The sequence below is a fragment of the Mytilus edulis genome, chromosome 7 (genome assembly GCF_963676685.1).
Source record: "Mytilus edulis chromosome 7, xbMytEdul2.2, whole genome shotgun sequence".
Lineage (NCBI taxonomy): Eukaryota > Metazoa > Mollusca > Bivalvia > Mytilida > Mytilidae > Mytilus > Mytilus edulis.
Genome location: NC_092350.1, coordinates 62,427,062 through 62,446,739, shown reverse-complemented (window position 1 = coordinate 62,446,739; position 19,678 = coordinate 62,427,062). Strand labels below are relative to the sequence as shown.

At 34.4% G+C, this 19,678-nt stretch overlaps 1 protein-coding gene across 1 annotated transcript in view; it reads left to right on the top strand.

The window, feature by feature from the left end:
- Positions 1 to 19,678, top strand: part of LOC139481945 (uncharacterized) — a 32,831-nt gene extending 13,153 nt beyond the window's left edge. The window contains exons 4-8 of the mRNA XM_071265523.1: positions 1,144 to 1,257; positions 1,826 to 1,951; positions 9,152 to 9,262; positions 18,638 to 18,704; positions 19,460 to 19,678. Coding sequence (XP_071121624.1) covers positions 1,144 to 1,257; positions 1,826 to 1,951; positions 9,152 to 9,262; positions 18,638 to 18,704; positions 19,460 to 19,529 — 488 coding nt within the window. The 3' untranslated portion in view covers positions 19,530 to 19,678. The remainder of the gene's footprint in view (positions 1 to 1,143; positions 1,258 to 1,825; positions 1,952 to 9,151; positions 9,263 to 18,637; positions 18,705 to 19,459) is intronic.

The following is a 19,678-nucleotide window of genomic DNA, read 5'->3' as shown; positions in this document are numbered from 1 at the left end:
TCATAAGTACTCTAATTATACTTGTTTAATCCGACCCTTTGATCTCCTTAATCAATTTATAAACAAGGTAATCATAATTCAGTCAGGTGTATTTCATGCATTTTTATTAAAGGTAATTTAATCCATTACCTGTGTACACAAATATCTTGTTATTTTTTATTGATCGGATAGGAAATTTGAGGCTCAGTACGGGATAAAAACATTTCTACAACATATGGAAAATATATAAATCTTAATACATACTTTTCATAATGTCTTTCTTAATTCAATGTGAGTAAATTGTTGGGGAAAAAAATCCAGACGAAGAAATATTGCTAATTGGACTGTGAAATGATTTCATTTTGACAGTTTAATTTATGTGACCAGTGTCGAAGACGATATTCCGACTAAATGATACAAATAACCATGACTGGGAAAATAGTTAAACAATTGATGAAGACTAACACTGTAAATGTTCTAAGAACTTGTCAATCTCACTGAAATTTATCGTACTAAATATTTACAAGATCTTGGGAATTCGTACTTGACGTGGTGTAATGTTTCATAAACACTATTTTTCTTTAAAGGATCTCCTTAGTAAAACCTATTTTGGGTGTTATTGCCCACGTTTGTATCTTACATGCTTATTTCACTTTTATCAAATGTGAAACCCGAGTATTCCGACACCCTGTCCAATCCGACATATTTCTCTGGTCCCGAGGTGTGTCGGATAAGACAGGTTCCACTGCATATGTTTTGAAATGAACTATAAAAAAAATTCGGAATGGGCGTATATTGCACTTGTGGCGCAGCTGTTTATTCTAATTCTGATTTCCAATATATTTCAATAATAGTGAACTACCAACATAATCGTGGCAAGCAAGTTAGACTGTCAAGAAAGTAAGCATATCAAACACATTACTGTATGAAGCAAGCTACTGGTAACACAATTCCTGTGTTGACCACAATATAGGTTATTGAGTAGTCAACAAAGTAGGTTGTTGAGCACCTCAGTTTGTATTGATAAAATTATCTGTAATTTCAAATGTTATTTTGGACTGTCAATTAAGTCATTTTAAGCTTGAGAGGCAAAATAAACCTTTGCAAAAAAAAAGCTCAGACCTGTCCTCTGTTTATCATTGGATGAAAATCTTATATTTTCAGTTAAAGAAAAATGGACCAGATTTGCAGATGCAAATCCATCTGTGGTGATGCAGTACGTCATAAGTAGGCCCAGGGTAATAGAACAACTGCAATGCATTTTGGACTCTGATTCAGGTAAATTTAGAGTTTTACCAAAGAAACAAATGGAATTGTGAATTCAAAAACATGTGTTTTTGATTTCTGTTTAATAATTGAATGATTAATTGTAATATGTTTTGCATTAGTCCATGATTGCAGAATATTTAATTTATTTCAGACAACATGTATGAAAGATGAGCATTGTTGATTGCTTTATAGATTATTATTAGGGTAATGTGAGCTTTTGCCACCATGAAACATCTATCATAACTTATCACACTTTAATCTTCCCCTCTGAAACCGCTGGGCTAAATGGAATCAAACTTGGCAGGATGCATCTATGTAAGGTCTGTTATAAAATTGCCTCATTTCGTCCTGATTGGACAACAAAATTGGCTGCCATGGGCAATTCTTGATGCTCACCTGAGCCTCTAGTTTTTTTTTTATTCAGTCATCTTCAAAATTGTTACTAAAAGAATGCATAGATCACACACAAAAAATTAAAACGGCATTAAAATTGCTATATTTAGCCATTGATATGTTTGGTTAAGACTATCCAGGTAAGCAATTTATGTTAGTTAATGAAATATCTTTCCTTATTCAGAGAAAGAGTTAGAAATAGACAGAGAAGAAGATAGAAATACTCAGATGGAAGGTGTAGAGGCAGAAGAAGATTTTGAGAGGGAACAGTTCATCGATTCAGAAGAGAATATTATCAATGAAGAAGAGGGTATAAATATTGTCAAGTGCTGTTTTTATCCCCCCTGCTAAGCGAAAGCGGGGGGATTATGTCATGTATGTAATGCAGTCCGTCTGTTTGTATGTATGTAATGTCATGCAAAATCTCAGAAACTAGAAATGATGGAAACTTGAAACTTGGTAGCATGTTAGAGTATGTGATCAGGGTATGAAATTCATGCCCTAGGGCAAATTTATGAGCGAAATTTCGTTTTTGAGATAGGCAGAAAATGGTGAAATCTTCCAAAATATTTACAATAGGAAGTTGGTTCCAACAGTATGACCTCCCATTATGGGTACCAAGTCTAGCAGTGGCATGGTATTTTGCCTGCAAGCCCTGAGGGCATTTTCCTAAGGGTTAAAAATAATGACAAAATCGATTCTGCACGAACTCCTCTTACACCTTTCATGGTAGAAACAAGAAAATTATAAGTGTATAAGTAGTACTATGAAAGTTGTCTGTGTCGAAGGTTTCGGAATTTTGAACTTTGCCCTTAGGGCAAAATGATTTCCCACCAAATGATTAATATGCGACATCTTTTGGTATGATTATGATCCAAGCAACTAACTTTTTATACCACCGCAAAAATTTTGCGTTCGTATAATGGTATCGCCCCTGTCCGTTGGCGTCGTCGGTGTCGGCGTCGTCGTCGTCGTCCAGATTAATGGTTTCCGGACAATAACTTAAGTTCTGATAGAGCAAATGCTACGAAATTTTAACACAAGGAATATAACCACAAAATACAGCTTGGGATTGTTTTTGGGGGTTATGCCCCCGCCGGTTCCTGAAATAGGGGCCAAAAAGGGCAAAATAAGTGTTTATATTAAATATGATGTAGAGGATTTATTTTTATGCCCCACCTACGATAGTAGAGGGGCATTATGTTTTCTGGTCTGTGCGTCCGTTCGTCCGTCCGTCCGTTCGTTCGTTCGTCCGTCTGTCCCGCTTCAGGTTAAAGTTTTTGGTCGAGGTAGTTTTTGATGAAGTTGAAGTCCAATCGACTTCAAACTTGGTACACATGTTCCCTATGATATGATCTTTCTAATTTTAATGCCAAATTAGAGATTTTACCCCAATTTCACGGTCCACTGAACATAGAAAATGATAGTGCGAGTGGGGCATTCGTGTACTGAGGACACATTCTTGTTTGTTCAATTTTAATCAAATTTTTTTCATAATGTTCCTTATGAAATCCCGCAACTGTAATATTGCAACGGATTTAACATAGCCTTTACCGTTTCCGAGCTATAAGCGGCCAAAGTGGTGCTAAATCCCAAAAAACGAACTTTTTTATTTCTTGTCCGATTTCAATGGGTTTTTTTTTTTTGATTCCTCATGAAATTTTAAGCGATTTGAGCTAGGACCTACGGTTTCGGAGCTACAAGGGGCCAAAAGGGGCTAAAACTGCCTTCTCTTTTTTGTTCGTCAAATTTTTATTTTTCATCTTATTTTCATTTTGTTTTTTTCATTATGTTCCTTATGAAATTCCGCACCGATAGTATGTCAACGGACTTAACGTAGCTTTTACCGTTTCCGAGCTATTAGGGACCAAAGTGGTGCTAAATAAAAAAAAAAAACTTTTTTATTTCTCGTCCGATTTCAACGGGTTTTTTTTCTTTGGATTCCTTATGAAATTTCCAACTCAGAAAATTTTTACCGATTTGAGCTAGGACTTACGGTTTCTGAGCTACAAGGGGCTAAAAGGGCTAAAATGAACTTCTCTTTTTTGTTTGTCAAATTTTTATTTTTCATCTTATTTTGGTTTTGTTTTTTTCATTATGTTCCTTATGAACTTCCGCACCGATAGTATGTCAACGGATTTAACATAGCTTTTACCGTTTCCGAGCTATTAGGGGCCAAAGTGGTGCTAACTCCAAAAATAGAACTTTTTTATTTCTCGTCAAATTACAACATTTTTTTTGTTTGGATTCCTTAACAAATTTCCAACCCGTTTGATTCTCTCCAAATTTAAGCTGGGACTTACGGTTTCCCTGCTACAAGGGTCTTAATTTCTGTGTCCAGTATATTACTGTGTCCAGCTAATTACTGTATCCAGCAAATTACTGTGTCCAGCAAATTACTGTGTCCAGCACATTATTGTGTCCACTTTAGTAGTGTGTCAATACTTGCCCAAATGAACACTTGTCGACAACTGCGGTCGTATCATGCTGTGCTCGGCGAAGCTTTTTATTATGTATTAGTATAACAGTTGGAACAATACTGTATGTTTGGATTCCAAATATGGCAATTCCAACTTTGGTAAATTTCCTGAAAGTCTCAAAGACTGTTTAAATTTTGGAAATGTTCCTTGAAACTAATTGTGTTTTACAATAACATATAAAAAGATATGCACACTTGGATTTTTAAAAAATGCCAATTCCAGTTTTAAGAAAATTCCTGAAAGTCTCAAAGACTGGCAAATCTTTGAAAATGTTCTTCAAAACTTACTATTCTTACATTGCAAAAACAAACAAAATATTTTTGAATGTTCAGATTTCCATTTTTGGTAAATTTCCTGAAAGTCTCAAAGACTCATTATTTTTTCAAAATTTAACTTGCAATTAATCTCTTTTGCTACATTTTATTTATTGGAATTACATGGAACACTAAGATTTCAAAAAATTGCAATTCCAAGTTTTGTAAATTTTCTGAAAGTCTTAAAAAGACTGCTTGATTTTTGGAATCATTCTACAAGACTTACCATATATATATATCATAAAAACTAATGAAATGTTTTGAAATGCTCTGATTCCAAAAGTTGCAATTCCAACTTTGGTAAATTTCCTGAAAGTCTCAAAGACTAGTTAGTTTTTGAAATGAAACTTTTACGCTGATGCTTGTAAAATGGGTTAAAACAAGTCCAATGTTTAGTGTGGTATAATAAAACAATTATGTCCTTCATGAAAAGTTAATATCCAAAATTGTTAAATCTCGAAAGGGGGAATTTCCCTTTGGCTATGCCCGCAGGAAATAACCTCTTCCTCGATTTATCAATTTTGGATACAGTAAAACCTGTGTAAACCGGCCACCTCTGGGACCGTCAAAAAGGGCCGATTTAGGCAGTGGGTCGGTTTATTCAGGTTTTCAGATTGACAGGAAGTCAGTGGTTCATGACGTCAGATATTTTACAGAACTGCATATTTCATGCAATTAACAAATAATAAGCTTGTATAGTACAGTAGATTACTGACATATTATAAATTAGTGTATTGAATAATAGAAAATTCTGAAACTAATTTTATTTAACCTAGAGTGCCGATGATTTGAACACAATATATATTTGGACATGTCCCTGCTTTTTACCATTTTTCTACGAACGAAACATCTTCAATCATTGCTCTCATTGGTATGAGAAAGTTAAGAAATCCATCATCTTTGGAATTTGAAAAATGATTCATACATTTAATGTTTGTGAAGAAATACTCATATGAAGTTAAAGTTTCTGGCTCGTCCGCTTCATTTTCACTTTCGCAGATTTTGTTTGCGTCGGAATCTCCACATTGTTTGAATTGATAAACACGAGTTGTTTTTCTGTCCATAAGTTTCCTCCGTAGGCATTGAAGATTAATTTTCCATAGCAGTTATTTCGTTTCAAAAGTGGTCGGATCTCTGTCGACTTGATCAGTTGATTGACATCAATCAATACCGTTATGATAAAAGGCCAAACCGGTTTTGACAGGTAATAATTAAAGTAATTTACTGTATTGGGACTAGATAATTAGATCGGAATTCCGAATAGACAGGGTCCGGTTTACAAGGGACATTTTTGCAAAGAATATTAAGGGAAGGAAGTGGGACTTTAATTTTCGGCCGGAATTGACAGGAAACCGGATTACTCAGGGTCCGGTTTTCACAGGTTTGACTGTATTAACTTTCCATGAAGGTCATAATTGTATATTATACAATTTATGACTTTTGATGAGGTGGATACAAGGATTTATTTACCTTGTACAAATATTTCATGTGATTAAGGTCAATATTTAAGAAATAGTTCAAGACACTGAGGGCCTTTTGGAGTGGCCTGCCAGTCCATATATTACAATTTGGCCTAAAGTTTCAATGAACAATTTCTTTAATTATACTTTCAACTGTCCTTTACAGTAACATGACTATCAATCTTTATTTTTAAAATTTTGTAAAAAAAAAAAATGAGTCTTTCATTGATATTTTATTGTAATAATTTGATACATTATTTAGTTTTACCCCCGCTTAAAAAAACGGGGTATATAGTATTCGTTGTGTCCGTCCGTTCATCCTTCCGTCCCTAAACTACTGAAGGGAATTCCATGAAACTGTCAGAGAATCTTTGTTACATGTTCCCATTGTGCACCTCCTAATTTAGATTTTGATCCTACCAATTTCTGCGGTTTCCAATAGCAAATCATGGACTTTGTCTGTCCCTTCGTCCGTCATACTAAGCCATCCTGTTTACGGACTTAGTACATATATTAAACATATGGCTGTTAATGAAAAACATGTTCGACTGTATTGACTAATATCTCAAAAACCATTCATTGCAAACAGAGAAAATGTGACAAGGACAAAAATGTTCAGAATGACAAGATCTATTTAATTTATATTTATGTCAAAATTGTTGGATACTCCTGCATAGGGGTTATTGGCCATAAATGACAGTTTTTGGCAAATTTGAATGCTTTTGGCTATTATCTCATAAACTATTATCACTGTGCTTAAACGGCTGTGGGTAACTTAAGTTACCCACAGCCCAATATGGCGGCGTAAAATAATGCGATTTTAATTTTATCAAATATCTTTAGATTTACGCATTAATAATTCTTTACAAGTTGTCAATGTATTGTATCTAAGGCAAAATAATCAACTGAAAACAAAAAATGTAATGCATTTTGTCTTAGCTTAGCGTAAGAACAATTTTAAAAATGGCAAAAGATGTCCGTAACTTTTCTTAACCGAAAACTCTGGCTGTGGGTAATTTTTCTGTTGTAGCCTTTGGATGCATAATTTTTGCGTATATAAGGATTCTTTATACATAATGATCTGACATTTGTTTTCCTTTTCCACGGACACCGAAGAAAATGACACTCACAAACATGGGGATAATACCAACTTAAGCGCTTAACTTTGGTCCGTTTAGCTGTGCTGGATGTACAAATACACAGTCAGGTCCGGTCAGATTAGGGACATTAAATCCGATGCCTCGTATAGGAAGAGTGCCACGCTCTCTACGTTCATGAAAATATAACATAAAATTGCGTACCAATACAGGATAATTTGTACATTAAACATGCAATAAACTTCAGCATTTCAGCTACTGCAATTTACAATCATTAGATCTGCAAGTTACACGCATCCGCTTTACAAGTTAAGGGCATCTAAACTGTAGAAAAAGCAGCAGGTACACGCATCTTACAGCTCACTAAGAGCTTTAAAAATGAAATAGCTAGACATATAATAAACATGATTCTGGTCTATATTAAATCTTGAGACACTGACCTTTTCCTAAATTGCAAAATTCAACAATTGTAACAATTTTATAGGCTTAAAAGCTAGAAAATATAATGCCCATATTTTCGTATGCCATCTACGGCTAACCGTAACTGCATTTACGGGCATCGGCTTTATACCAGTGATTTTCCACTATTAACAGCTACCGAAGGAGAGACAGGGTTTCAAAGAACTCAATAAATCATTATCCCAGTAGAAATTTTATTTTCAACTGTTTGAAGAAAAACAACAATGTGATCCTGGCAAATCTATTTGAAATTACATATATGTAATTGCACTATGTTTCGATGAGTAACACAAGTAAATAATGAAGAAAGTTTATTAACCCAACTAGTCCTGGTTTCTTTAAAAATAAGGCTAAGATATTTTCATTGTTTCAGTATTAATGTACGGTTTATTCCCTTTTGTAATTTCATCTGAAAATTTGAATATTGGCACCGCATAGAAGAAAAACATTTAAGCTACATGTTCAGATTTTTCGGCTTCTTAATATTCATCTTAAACTAGTTGATGAAGGACAGCCGTGGTTTGTTATTGTAAAAATGTATGTTGCAGTACTGTGTTGCTGTAATTTTATGAGTAAAACAGACAGAGTGATATCACATATAATCTAGAATAAAAAATGTTGAAGGGGTTTAGTGTTTTGCTTTAAGGGATCGTTTCGAAAATTGGAACTTCTGACTATGAATTCCCCTTGCCGTTTTTGGGAATAAGTAAGGCGTTAACCTTTACTCTTTACTGTAACTAAATGTAGTTGTATACCAACTTACGATATTTCATAGCTTACCTTTATATTTTTGTGTATAACAATATAAATTCTGAGAAAAGTTAAAGACACATCATGAAGTTACGGACATCTCTGTAAATTACGTAAAAAAAGTTACGGATATCTCTTGTAAAAGTTACGTACCTCTTTTGGACTTTTAAAATCAGTTGTTTTTCGACTTATTGTTTTATACTTAAGTTATTTCTACTTTTATTAGTGCGGGCGAAACTGATATACATCTTCTTGAAAGCTTTATCTTCGTTAAACAACTTTGTTTTGCTTTAAAATAACTAAAATCTATATAAACAGAAGATGTCTTGCGCCATCTTGGGCTGTGGGTAACTTAAGTTACCCACAGCTGTTTAAGCACAGTGATTATAGATAGAAAAAAAAATATTTTAGATTGCAAATATGTTCAGCAATAAAAGCTCTACACACAGTTCAAATGACCACTTGTTATTGGATTTATTGCCCTTAAATGTTTATTACTTGTTTATTACCATATCCTCTATTTTTATATTTTCACCGATTTTAGTGCTTTAAAAAGTATCTTTTAAACTGTTATAGATATATTGAAAGTTTGAACAGCAAAAATGTTAAGTAGGACAAGATCTAAAAAATACAGCCAGTGGGTCTGAAATCATCCTCAAAGGAAGATTTAGACAAATTTGAAAACAGGTGAGCGACACAGGCTCCTTGGAGCCTCTAGTTACCTTTCTTGCAATAGTTACTAGCTGGTTCGTGTCAAGCGCAAAATTATTATGATTTACATTCAGAGTGGAATTGGTAACGACACGGACACATAAATATTCTGAAATATAAAACAGCAATACAAGACTTGACACAGCTTGTTTTTTTTTTTTTGTCAGATCATACATTATTTTTTTTATTTTGGTCCTGGTAATGAAACATCTGTCAAATATGATATTCATCTTTTGCAGATCTACCAACAATGGAAACTCCAATTTCCTATCCAAAAAGGAAAAGAATTCCTAGAAAAATATATACTCCAAGCAGCAGTAAAGTAGCTGAAAAGCAAGAAAACAAGAAAAGTAAGAATTGCTGATTTGTATTATTGGTTTCTGTTTTGGTCACTTAGCCTGAAAGGCTTGCAAGTTTTTGCCATCACTAAGCATTTTCATCCATTATTTATCGTCTGTCTGTTGTCCATCCATCCATAATTTATGTTTTATTTTGTTCTAAAACATCAAACGGACAGATGGATCAGTATAAACAATATGCCCTTCACTTATTGTCACGGTGGCACGAAAAAGGCGTCTAATTTTCCATCTAGTTGTAATTTGACCATGTCATGAATATTGTCCAAGTCCCTTCCAACAACAATCGTCAATTTAAGGAAAAAAAATCCAGTAAATTTTCAAAAGTTGTAGGCTAAAAAATATCTTTAAACCTGAATTTCTTTTTATATTAAATAAAATTGACAATTTCGATTTTCAGTTATGTCAAAAGTAGTCATATTTTTTCCAACAAAGTGAATTTTTACAGATTTGAGCTAGGTCTTAAGGTTTCAGAGCTAAAAGGGGCTAAAACGGACTTCTCTTTTTTGTTCATGAAATTTTTAATTTTCATATTTTCATTTTGATTTTTTCATTTTTCATTGTTTTCCTTATGAACTTTTGCACTGGTAGAGTCTCGACGGATTTAACGTAGCTTGTACCGTTTCCGAGCTATTAGGGGCCAAAGTGGTGCTCAATCCCAAAAAACAAACTTTTTTATTTCTCGTCCGATTTCAAAGGTTTTTTTTCTTCTTTAGAGTCCTTATGAAATTTCCAACATAGAGAATTTTAGCAGATTTGAGCTAGGACTTGCAGTTCTTCCAACCTATTAGGGGCCAAAGTGGTGCTTTTTAGTACTAATGTAATTTCTGTGTCCAGCAAATTACTGTGTCAAGCATATTATTGTGTCCACTTTAGAAGTGTGTCAACACTTGCCCAAATGAACACTTGTCGACCATTGCGGTCGTATCATGGTGCACTCGGCCAAGCTCTTTATTCTTGTATGTTGTTCATGAATTCAAAAATGCTTCATCCAATTGAACTGAAATTTTAAAATTAGGCTGGAATTGGTAATGTCTGGTTACCTTTTGTTTTTTTCCAATTTTGCGATGTGTCCAGAGTATGGGACTTTGATTTTTATAAAAAATGCCATTTTTCTTGAATGTCGTACAGTAACTCAAAAATGCTTCATCCAATTAATCCGAAATTTTATAATTAGGCTAGAATAGGTAATGCCTGGTTCTCTTTCGTTTTTTTTCTGATTTTTCTATATGTTGTTCTAGAGTTGTGGGACTTTGGTGTTAAAAAAATGCGTTTTTCTTGTATGTTGTACACTAATTCAAAAATGCTTCATCCGATTGAATTGAAATTTTAAAATTAGGCTGGAATTTGTAATGCCTGGTTCCCTTTCACTTTTTATTAGCTCACCTGACCTGAAAGATCAACTGAGCTATTCCCATCACTTGGCGTCCGTCGTCGTCGTCCGTTAACTTTTAACAAAAATCTTCTCCTCTGCAACTGCCAGGCCAAATGGAACGAAACCTAGCCACAATCATCCTTAGGGTATGATGTCCATGTCAGTCAACCAAGATGGCCGCCAGGGCTAAAAATAGAACATAGGGGTAAAATGCAAATATTGACTAATTTCTTGAAAACCATTGCAGATAGAGAAAATCTGACATATGCAAAAATGTTCAGAATGTCAAAATCTACCTAAGTTCCATTTATGCCAAAATTGTCGGATGCCCTCGCAAAGGGGTTATTGCCCATAAATGATGATTTTTGGCCAATTTTAACGTTTTTGACTATCTAAGAAATAATTCATGGCAGCCATGGTTTATCAGAGATTTTAACATGGGTTGCATTGTTTGTGTAAAATTTTAATCCCGAGTGTTAGCGAGGGTTAAAATTTCGCAAATAATAATTTTCTCCTCTGAAACTACCAGGTCAAATGGAACCAATCTTGGCCACAATCATCCTTATGGTATCTATTTTTAAAATTATATCCGTAGTCCTTGACGGGCAACCAACATGGCTGCCAAGGCCAAAATTTAATAGATGTATATCATGCTAAAATTGTCATATTTCTTGCATTTTATATATAAAAAACCTGTACTCAATTTCCTTTTGTTTTCACAATTCCCTTTATTATCCAATGCTACATACTATTATGCTGCGATTGGTAAGCACCTATGTTTCCATGAAGTGCCAGCGCTGCAGGTCCAGAGCCGACTTTGCTCTTGTTCTTTCCCATTTTCATACTTAACAAGTTTTCTTTTCATGGTCTGTATGTTTATATTATTGGCAAGTGTTAACTAGAGATCAAAAGAGGTCAGGGCATCAACTTAATCGGAATAAAAATTAGCATGGTTATAAATGCCACTTGGCTAAGTACATGTAATTAAGACAATATAAAAGAAAAAACACACCTGTCATATTTTAAATTTCTCTTTAATTACCGTTATCAGTGCCAGCTAAGTAAATTAACAGTAATAATTATACCCCCGCTCCGAAGGAGAGGGGGGGTATAGTGTTTTACCTCTGTCCGTCCGTCCGTCAGTCAGTCCGTTGTTATGATATTGTAATTATTATGTTTATTTATGTTGGCCTAATTTGTGTTGTATGGCCTGATAGTTGTTTACCAAATAATCTTATAACTGTGCAGTTTAGGAATCACTGGAACAATCACAGAATGATTGGAACTTTCTAGAATGATCCTTATAAAAGATGCGTAATTTAAACTTCTACGTTATTCCAGAAACTTCCGTTGTAACTTTCCAGGATTTTCCACAATGTTCCATTATAGAGTGTTCTAGAATTTTCCATGACAACACTATATATACAGACACTAAAGTTAAACTCTCATAATTAAACTTGGACATAGACATTGATAGACATTAGTATTCATAGCATTTGGATTGACACTTTTATTCTAAAGACAACATCATACTGGATTGTGACATTAGTAGTGAACGTAATATTCAAATTGGATTCCGAAAGATTTCCGGATACAGATAAAGATAACAGATTGGACTCATATTTTGACAGTTAAGTTAACAGTAATATTTGTTTAATACCTTTTGTAAACTTTTGTATATTAAATGTTATTAAATTTTACTATTGATTTGTGTCTTTTGTTGGCTACAATTTAAAGGCGATTTCTGGCCGTAACAGAAATTGGGGGCTCGTCCGGGAGAACGAAAATATCTTATTTAAAATTTATTCAATATTTTTATTATAACTAGCCAACAAAATTCTACAAAATGGCATTTGATGCCGGTAATTTTTTGAAAACGCCAGACCTGGAGAGTTTTGATAATTTAAAGAAAGAGGAATTAGTGTTGCTTGCTAAAGAACTGAAATTAGTTTTTAAAGTATCTATGAGAAAACAAATTATAAAAAATTTGGTTATAGACAAATTAGTTGACGCAGAAATTTTAGGTAAAGAGGCTCTTGAACTTAAGGTCGAAAATATTGACGCCTTTAAATTAAAACAGCTTGAATTAGAACATGAACGCAAACTAAAAGAACTGGAAATGAATTTGAAGGAGATGGAGAAAAGAAAAGAAGATGAATTTAAATTAAAACAGGCAGAACTGAAAATGAAGGAAAGATTGGAAATGGATAAAAAGGAAAAAGAAGATGAATTTAAATTAAAAGAACTTGAAATGAGGGAAAGGCTAGAGATGGAGAAAATGAAAATTGAAATGGTCAAAGAAGAAAGCAACACTAAAGTCCAGTCGAAATCAGAATATTTTGATGCAGCAATATTTTGTGAAAAAAACAGTCGATAAATATTTTCCACAGTTTGAGAAAATTGCTCATAGTTCATTTGTAGTTTGAATTGGCCAAAGCCATATTGGACTACAATGCTACAGAGTGTTTTTGAGGGTAAGGCCGCTGAAATATACTCCGCACTTCCATCAGAAAAAAGTTCCGATTATGACACGGTGAAACAGGAAGTTTTGAAAGCTTATGAGCTAGTACCAGAAGCATATAGACAGAAATTTAGATCTTATAAAAAGTTTGATTCACAAACCTATGTGGAATTTGCTCGGGAAAAAGAAGATCTATTTGATAAATGGCTTACGTCAAAGAAAACAGATAACAATTTTGATAACCTAAGACAATTGATGTTATTAGAAGAGTTCAAACAATGTGTTCATTTAGACTTAAAAACACATTTAGACGACAAAACTGTTGAGACAATACATGATGCAGCTGTTATTTCAGATAATTATACTCTTTCACATAAAAGAAGTTTCAAGGGTCAAAATGTTAATACTTCAAGTGGAAATTACAAAAATCAAAGCACTGAGCGTACTGATAGTAAGCCTGTTGCACAGAATAAGAGTCAGTCCAGTTATAATATGTCTAGTCCAAAATTTGATACTTTTGAGAAGAAGTCACTGACTTGTGCTTATTGTAAGAAGATTGGTCACCTGATGGCTGATTGTTTTAGACTTCAGAAGAAGAATGAACGAGATAATAAGCCGAAGACCAGTGCTTGTACGACACCTTATATTACCAGTACATTGGAATGCCCTGCGCGTCAGGCTTTTAAGTCCAGTTTTTGTGATTACATGGAGGAATATAAACCCTTTATGTCTGATGGGTTTATTTCTATTGTTGATGATACCACTCTTCAGCCTATTAAGATTTTACGAGACACTGGAGCTTCTCAGTCTTTATTGTTAGAAGGTGTGTTGCCTTTGTCCGAGAAGACTTCTGTTGGTGCCTCCGTTTTGTTACAAGGTGTAGAGATGGGTTGTATAGATGTTCCTCTCCATCGTATTTATCTGAAGTCAGATTTGATAACTGGACCAGTTATTGTGGGTGTTCGTCCTAATCTCCCTGTTGAGGGTGTTACATTATTGCTAGGAAATGATCTAGCTAGGAACAAAGTGGTTGCAGAACCAATTGTTACCAGTGAACCGGTGGTGGATGTTAAATCACCTGAAGATGATGCTGAATTGTATCCAGCTTGTGTTGTTACTAGGGCGATGGCTAGAAAACAACAAAATGAGAATTTGCAAGAAGACAAGTTTGATTACATGGACCTTTCTGACACTTTTATAGCTGATATTGAAGATCCTGGTAACTCAGAAAAGGCTATTATAAAACCACCTAGTGTTAACAAAAATGTTATTATGCCATGGCCAGATGTGAACAGCCATTCATTAGACCGAAATAATTTACTCGAAGAACAACATAAAGACCCTGAGGTTCTTCAGCTCAGCCAGAGGGCTCAACCACAGGAGGAAGCAGACAAAGTGGCCGAATGCTATTACCATCAGGACAGTATTTTAATGAGGAAGTGGAGGCCTCCTGATGCTACCCCAGAGGAGGAATGGAGAGTGATATACCAAGTGGTGGTGCCTAAAGTTTATAGACAAGAAATTATTGGTCTTGCCCATGACACCCCCTTGGCTGGACACTTAGGTATAAGGAAGACTTGCCTTAAGATCTTGCAGCATTTTTACTGGCCTAAACTTAGAAATGATGTTGCAGAATACTGCAAATCATGTCATATATGCCAGGTTGTTGGTAAACCTAACCAGAAAATACCACCAGCACCTCTTCTGCCTATTCCAGCCTTTGACGAACCTTTCAGCAGAGTTCTAATTGACTGTGTTGGACCTTTACCAAAGACCAAGACTGGAATTGCATATTTATTGACAATCATGTGTACATCTACCCGCTTTCCTGAGGCTATTCCGCTAAGAAATATCAAGACACCTACTATTGTCAAAGCACTTATCAAATTTTTCACATTAGTAGGACTTCCTAAGTCTATACAGTCCGACCAGGGATCAAATTTCATGTCAGGTCTATTTCAGCAAGTAGTGTACCAGTTAGGGATTGCTCAGTATAGATCAAGTGCGTACCATCCAGAATCTCAAGGTGCCTTAGAACGTTTTCATCAGACATTGAAGAACATGATTAGAACTTTTTGTCTTCAATTTGACAGAGACTGGGATGATGGAGTTCACTTTCTACTTTTTGCAGTCCGAGAGGCTGTTCAAGAATCCATTGGTTTTAGTCCCTTTGAGTTGGTATTTGGCCATACTGTAAGGGGACCGTTAAAATTGATTAAGGAAAAGTGGCTTACTGAACATACTGACTTGAATCTTTTAGACTATGTATCTAGATTTAAAGAAAAATTGTATACTGCTTGTCAAATTGCTCAGAAAAACTTAAAAAATGTACAGAACAAGATGAAAATATGGTATGATAAAGATGCCAGGGACAGAGTTTTTGAGCCTGGTGATAGGGTACTTGTATTTTTGCCAGTCCCTGGACATCCTTTACAGGCTAAATATTGTGGTCCTTATACAATAGAGAGTAAAATTAATGATTTGAATTATATTGTAAAAACTCCAGGTCGGCGCAAACAAAATAGAGTGTGTCATATTAATATGTTAAAACCATATTTTGAGCGTACTAATGTTCTATGTGATAGTAAACCAGTTGCCACTTTAGGCATGGTTAAATTTGAGAACAATCATGACAAACCAGATGTAATTGAACCAATTTTTAGTTGTAAAACTATGGAAGAGACAGTTAGATTGAAAAATTCAGAAATTTTGTCAAATTTAGATTCAAAACTTGCACATCTGTCTTTTGATCGTAGAGAAGAAATAAAAACTTTGGTATTTTCTTTTAAAAATCTTTTTCCAGATGTGCCAAACAAAACCACTGCTGTTTGTCATGATGTTGATGTCGGAGATGCTTGTCCAATTAAGCAACATCCTTACAGGCTCAATCCACTCAAACTTGAAGTTATGAGAAAAGAAATTAAATATATGCTTGACAATGATATTATTGAGCCGAGTAACAGTGAATGGAGCTCTCCTTGTCTCCTTGTGCCAAAACCAGATAAAACTTTTCGTTTCGTGACTGATTTCAGAAAAGTAAATTCAGTCTCAAAATCTGATTCCTATCCGATTCCAAGGATAGACGATTGTATTGACAATATTGGTCAAGCAAAATTTGTGAGCAAATTTGATTTATTGAAAGGTTATTGGCAAGTTCCATTGACACAGAGAGCTCGTGAAATATCAGCTTTTGTTACACCAAATGGCTTATTTCAATATACTGTAATGCCATTTGGCATGAAAAGTGCTCCAGCTACATTTCAAAGAATGATCAATAATGTTATAAAAGATTTAGACCGTTGTTATGCTTATATTGATGATCTTATTGTATGTAGTGATAGCTGGGAACAGCATTTAACACATTTATATGATACCTTTGATAGATTGTCAAAATCAAATTTGACTGTTAATCTTGGTAAAAGTGAATTTTGTCAGGCCACTGTTGATTATTTAGGGCATACAGTTGGCCAAGGTCAAGTAAAACCTATTATGGCTAAAGTGGAAGCTATTTCCAAATTTCCACCTCCTACAAATAGAAAACAACTTATGAGATATTTAGGCATGATTGGATTTTACAGAAAATTTTGTTCAAATTTTGCTACTGTTGTTCAACCATTGACTCATCTTTTACGGAAATATTCTAAATTTATCTGGAGCGGAAATTGTCAAAAAGCTTTTGAAAATAGCAAATCACTTTTAATTAATAGTCCAGTTCTGATTACTCCAGACTTTGAAAAACAATTTAAACTTGCCGTTGATGCAAGCGATGTAGGAATAGGAGCTGTTTTATATCAAGAGACAGATGATAATGTTGAAAAACCTATATCATATTTTTCTAAGAAATTAAATAAACATCAGAAAAATTATTCAACTATTGAAAAAGAGTGTTTTGCAATGTTGTCAGCACTTCAACATTTTGATGTATATTTGAATCCCACTGTATATCCTATTCTTGTTTATACTGATCATAATCCTCTCACCTTCATGCATAAAATGAGAAACAAGAATCAGAGGTTGACTAGGTGGAGTTTATTGTTACAGGAATATGATGTAATTGTAAAACATATTAAGGGTAAAGATAATGTAATAGCTGATGCTTTATCTAGAGCTTATTAAATCACTTTGTATATATTATGTATTTTTGTTCATATTATTCATGATAAGTTTTTGTTACACTAAAACTTCTTTTAAGGGGGGAGGTGTTATGATATTGTAATTATTATGTTTATTTATGTTGGCCTAATTTGTGTTGTATGGCCTGATAGTTGTTTACCAAATAATCTTATAACTGTGCAGTTTAGGAATCACTGGAACAATCACAGAATGATTGGAACTTTCTAGAATGATCCTTAAACTTTCCAGGATTTTCCACAATGTTCCATTATAGAGTGTTCTAGAATTTTCCATGACAACACTATATATACAGACACTAAAGTTAAACTCTCATAATTAAACTTGGACATAGACATTGATAGACATTAGTATTCATAGCATTTGGATTGACACTTTTATTCTAAAGACAACATCATACTGGATTGTGACATTAGTAGTGAACGTAATATTCAAATTGGATTCCGAAAGATTTCCGGATACAGATAAAGATAACAGATTGGACTCATATTTTGACAGTTAAGTTAACAGTAATATTTGTTTAATACCTTTTGTAAACTTTTGTATATTAAATGTTGTTAAATTTTACTATTGATTTGTGTCTTTTGTTGGCTACAATTTAAAGGCGATTTCTGGCCGTAACACCGTCCTCTGTCAGTCCATCCGTAACACTTTTTTGTAACACTTTTCTCAGCTACTATGTATTACAGCTATTAGATATTTGGTATCAAGCATCAGGTTGGGGTGCTGTACCGTGTAAGTGGTTTTCAGGTCTGGTGCTCATCTACTTCCTGTTTACAGACTTAGTACATATATTAGACATAGGGGTATTAATGAAAAATTTTCATAACACTTTTCTCAACTACTATGTATCACAGCTATTAGATATTTGGTATCAAGCATCAGGTTGGGGTGCTGTACCATGTAAACGGTTTTCAGGTCTGTCGCTCTTCTACTTCCTGTTTACAGACTTAGTACATATATTAGACATAGGGGTATTAATGAAAAATTTTCGTAAGACTTTTCTCTGCTACTATGAATCACAGCTATTTGATATTTGATATCAAGCATCAGGTTGGGGTGCTGTACTGTGTAAGCGGTTTTCAGGTCTGTCGCTCTTCAACTTCCTGTTTACGGACTTAGTACATAAATTAGACAGGGATATTAATGAAAAATTTTCGTAACACTTTTCTCAACTACTATGTATTACAGCTATTAGATATTTGTTATCAAGTATCAGGTTGGGGTGCTGTATTGTTTAAGTGGTTTTCAGGTCTGCTGCTCTTCTACTTCCTGTTTACGAACTTGCAGATCCTATAATGATATGGTTAGCGGGGGTAGACTTTTGTGAGTAATAGCTCACAGTTCATCTTGTTTAATATTTAATTCCTATCTTGAACCTGTAATAATAATGAATTAATAGAAGTTGTATCACTCAAAACTGGCAAGAGAAAAAGGAAGGCTCCTTCAACTTTCACACCAAGTGATTGGTAAGTATCAAAAATGTAAGTACACATTGATTAACTTTGGTTAAAAGTTTACGTCCGAGTTCATTTCTCAGATACTATGTGGCCTAGGATCATGTAATTTGATGTGGGGATGTAACTTTGCAAGCCTGTCAGCATCAATACCAAAATAGGTCAATTTGACCTCCATTTCATGCTTGATTGACTTTGGTTAAAGTTTACGTCCGAGTTCATTTCTCAGATACTATGTGGCCTAGGATCATGTAACTTGATGTGGGGATGTAACTTTGCGAGCCTGTCAGCATCCATACCAAAATAGGTCAATTTGACCTACATTTCATGCTTGATTGACTTTGGTTAAAGTTTACGTCGAAGTTCATTTCTTAGATACTATGTGGCCTAGGATCATATAACTTGATGTGGGAGTGTAACTTTGGGAGCCTGCAACATCCATACCAAAATTGGTCAATTTGACCTACATTTCATGCTTTTATTGACTTTGGTTAAAGTTTACATCCGAGTTCATTTCTCGGATACTTTATGACCTAGGATCGTGTCACTTGATGTGGGGATGTAACTTTGGGAGCCTGTCAGCATGCATACCAAAATAGGTCAATTTGACCTACATTTCATGCTTGATTGACTTTGGTTAAAGTTTATGTCGAGTTCATTTCTCAGTCACTATATGGTCTAGGATCATGTAATTTGACCTACATTTCATGCATAGTTGACCCTCCTTAGGTAAAGCTCTTACTTTTATGAATTATTGTGTTTTATAGGTTTGTCTTAGGTACAAAGAATGTTGCAGATGAGGCGAACTTTGTAATCATGGATTACCCTATGTTTTAGCAAGGCACATTCACTGATCATACAAGGTTAGTGCCCTGAGGGGCATTTCTAGAATTATACAGGCCCTGGAGATAGTTTTTGATTTGAAGGAGAATTCAATTTGTGTTTCTTTGGACATCTATAACAGCATCCTGTTACAATTATATCTT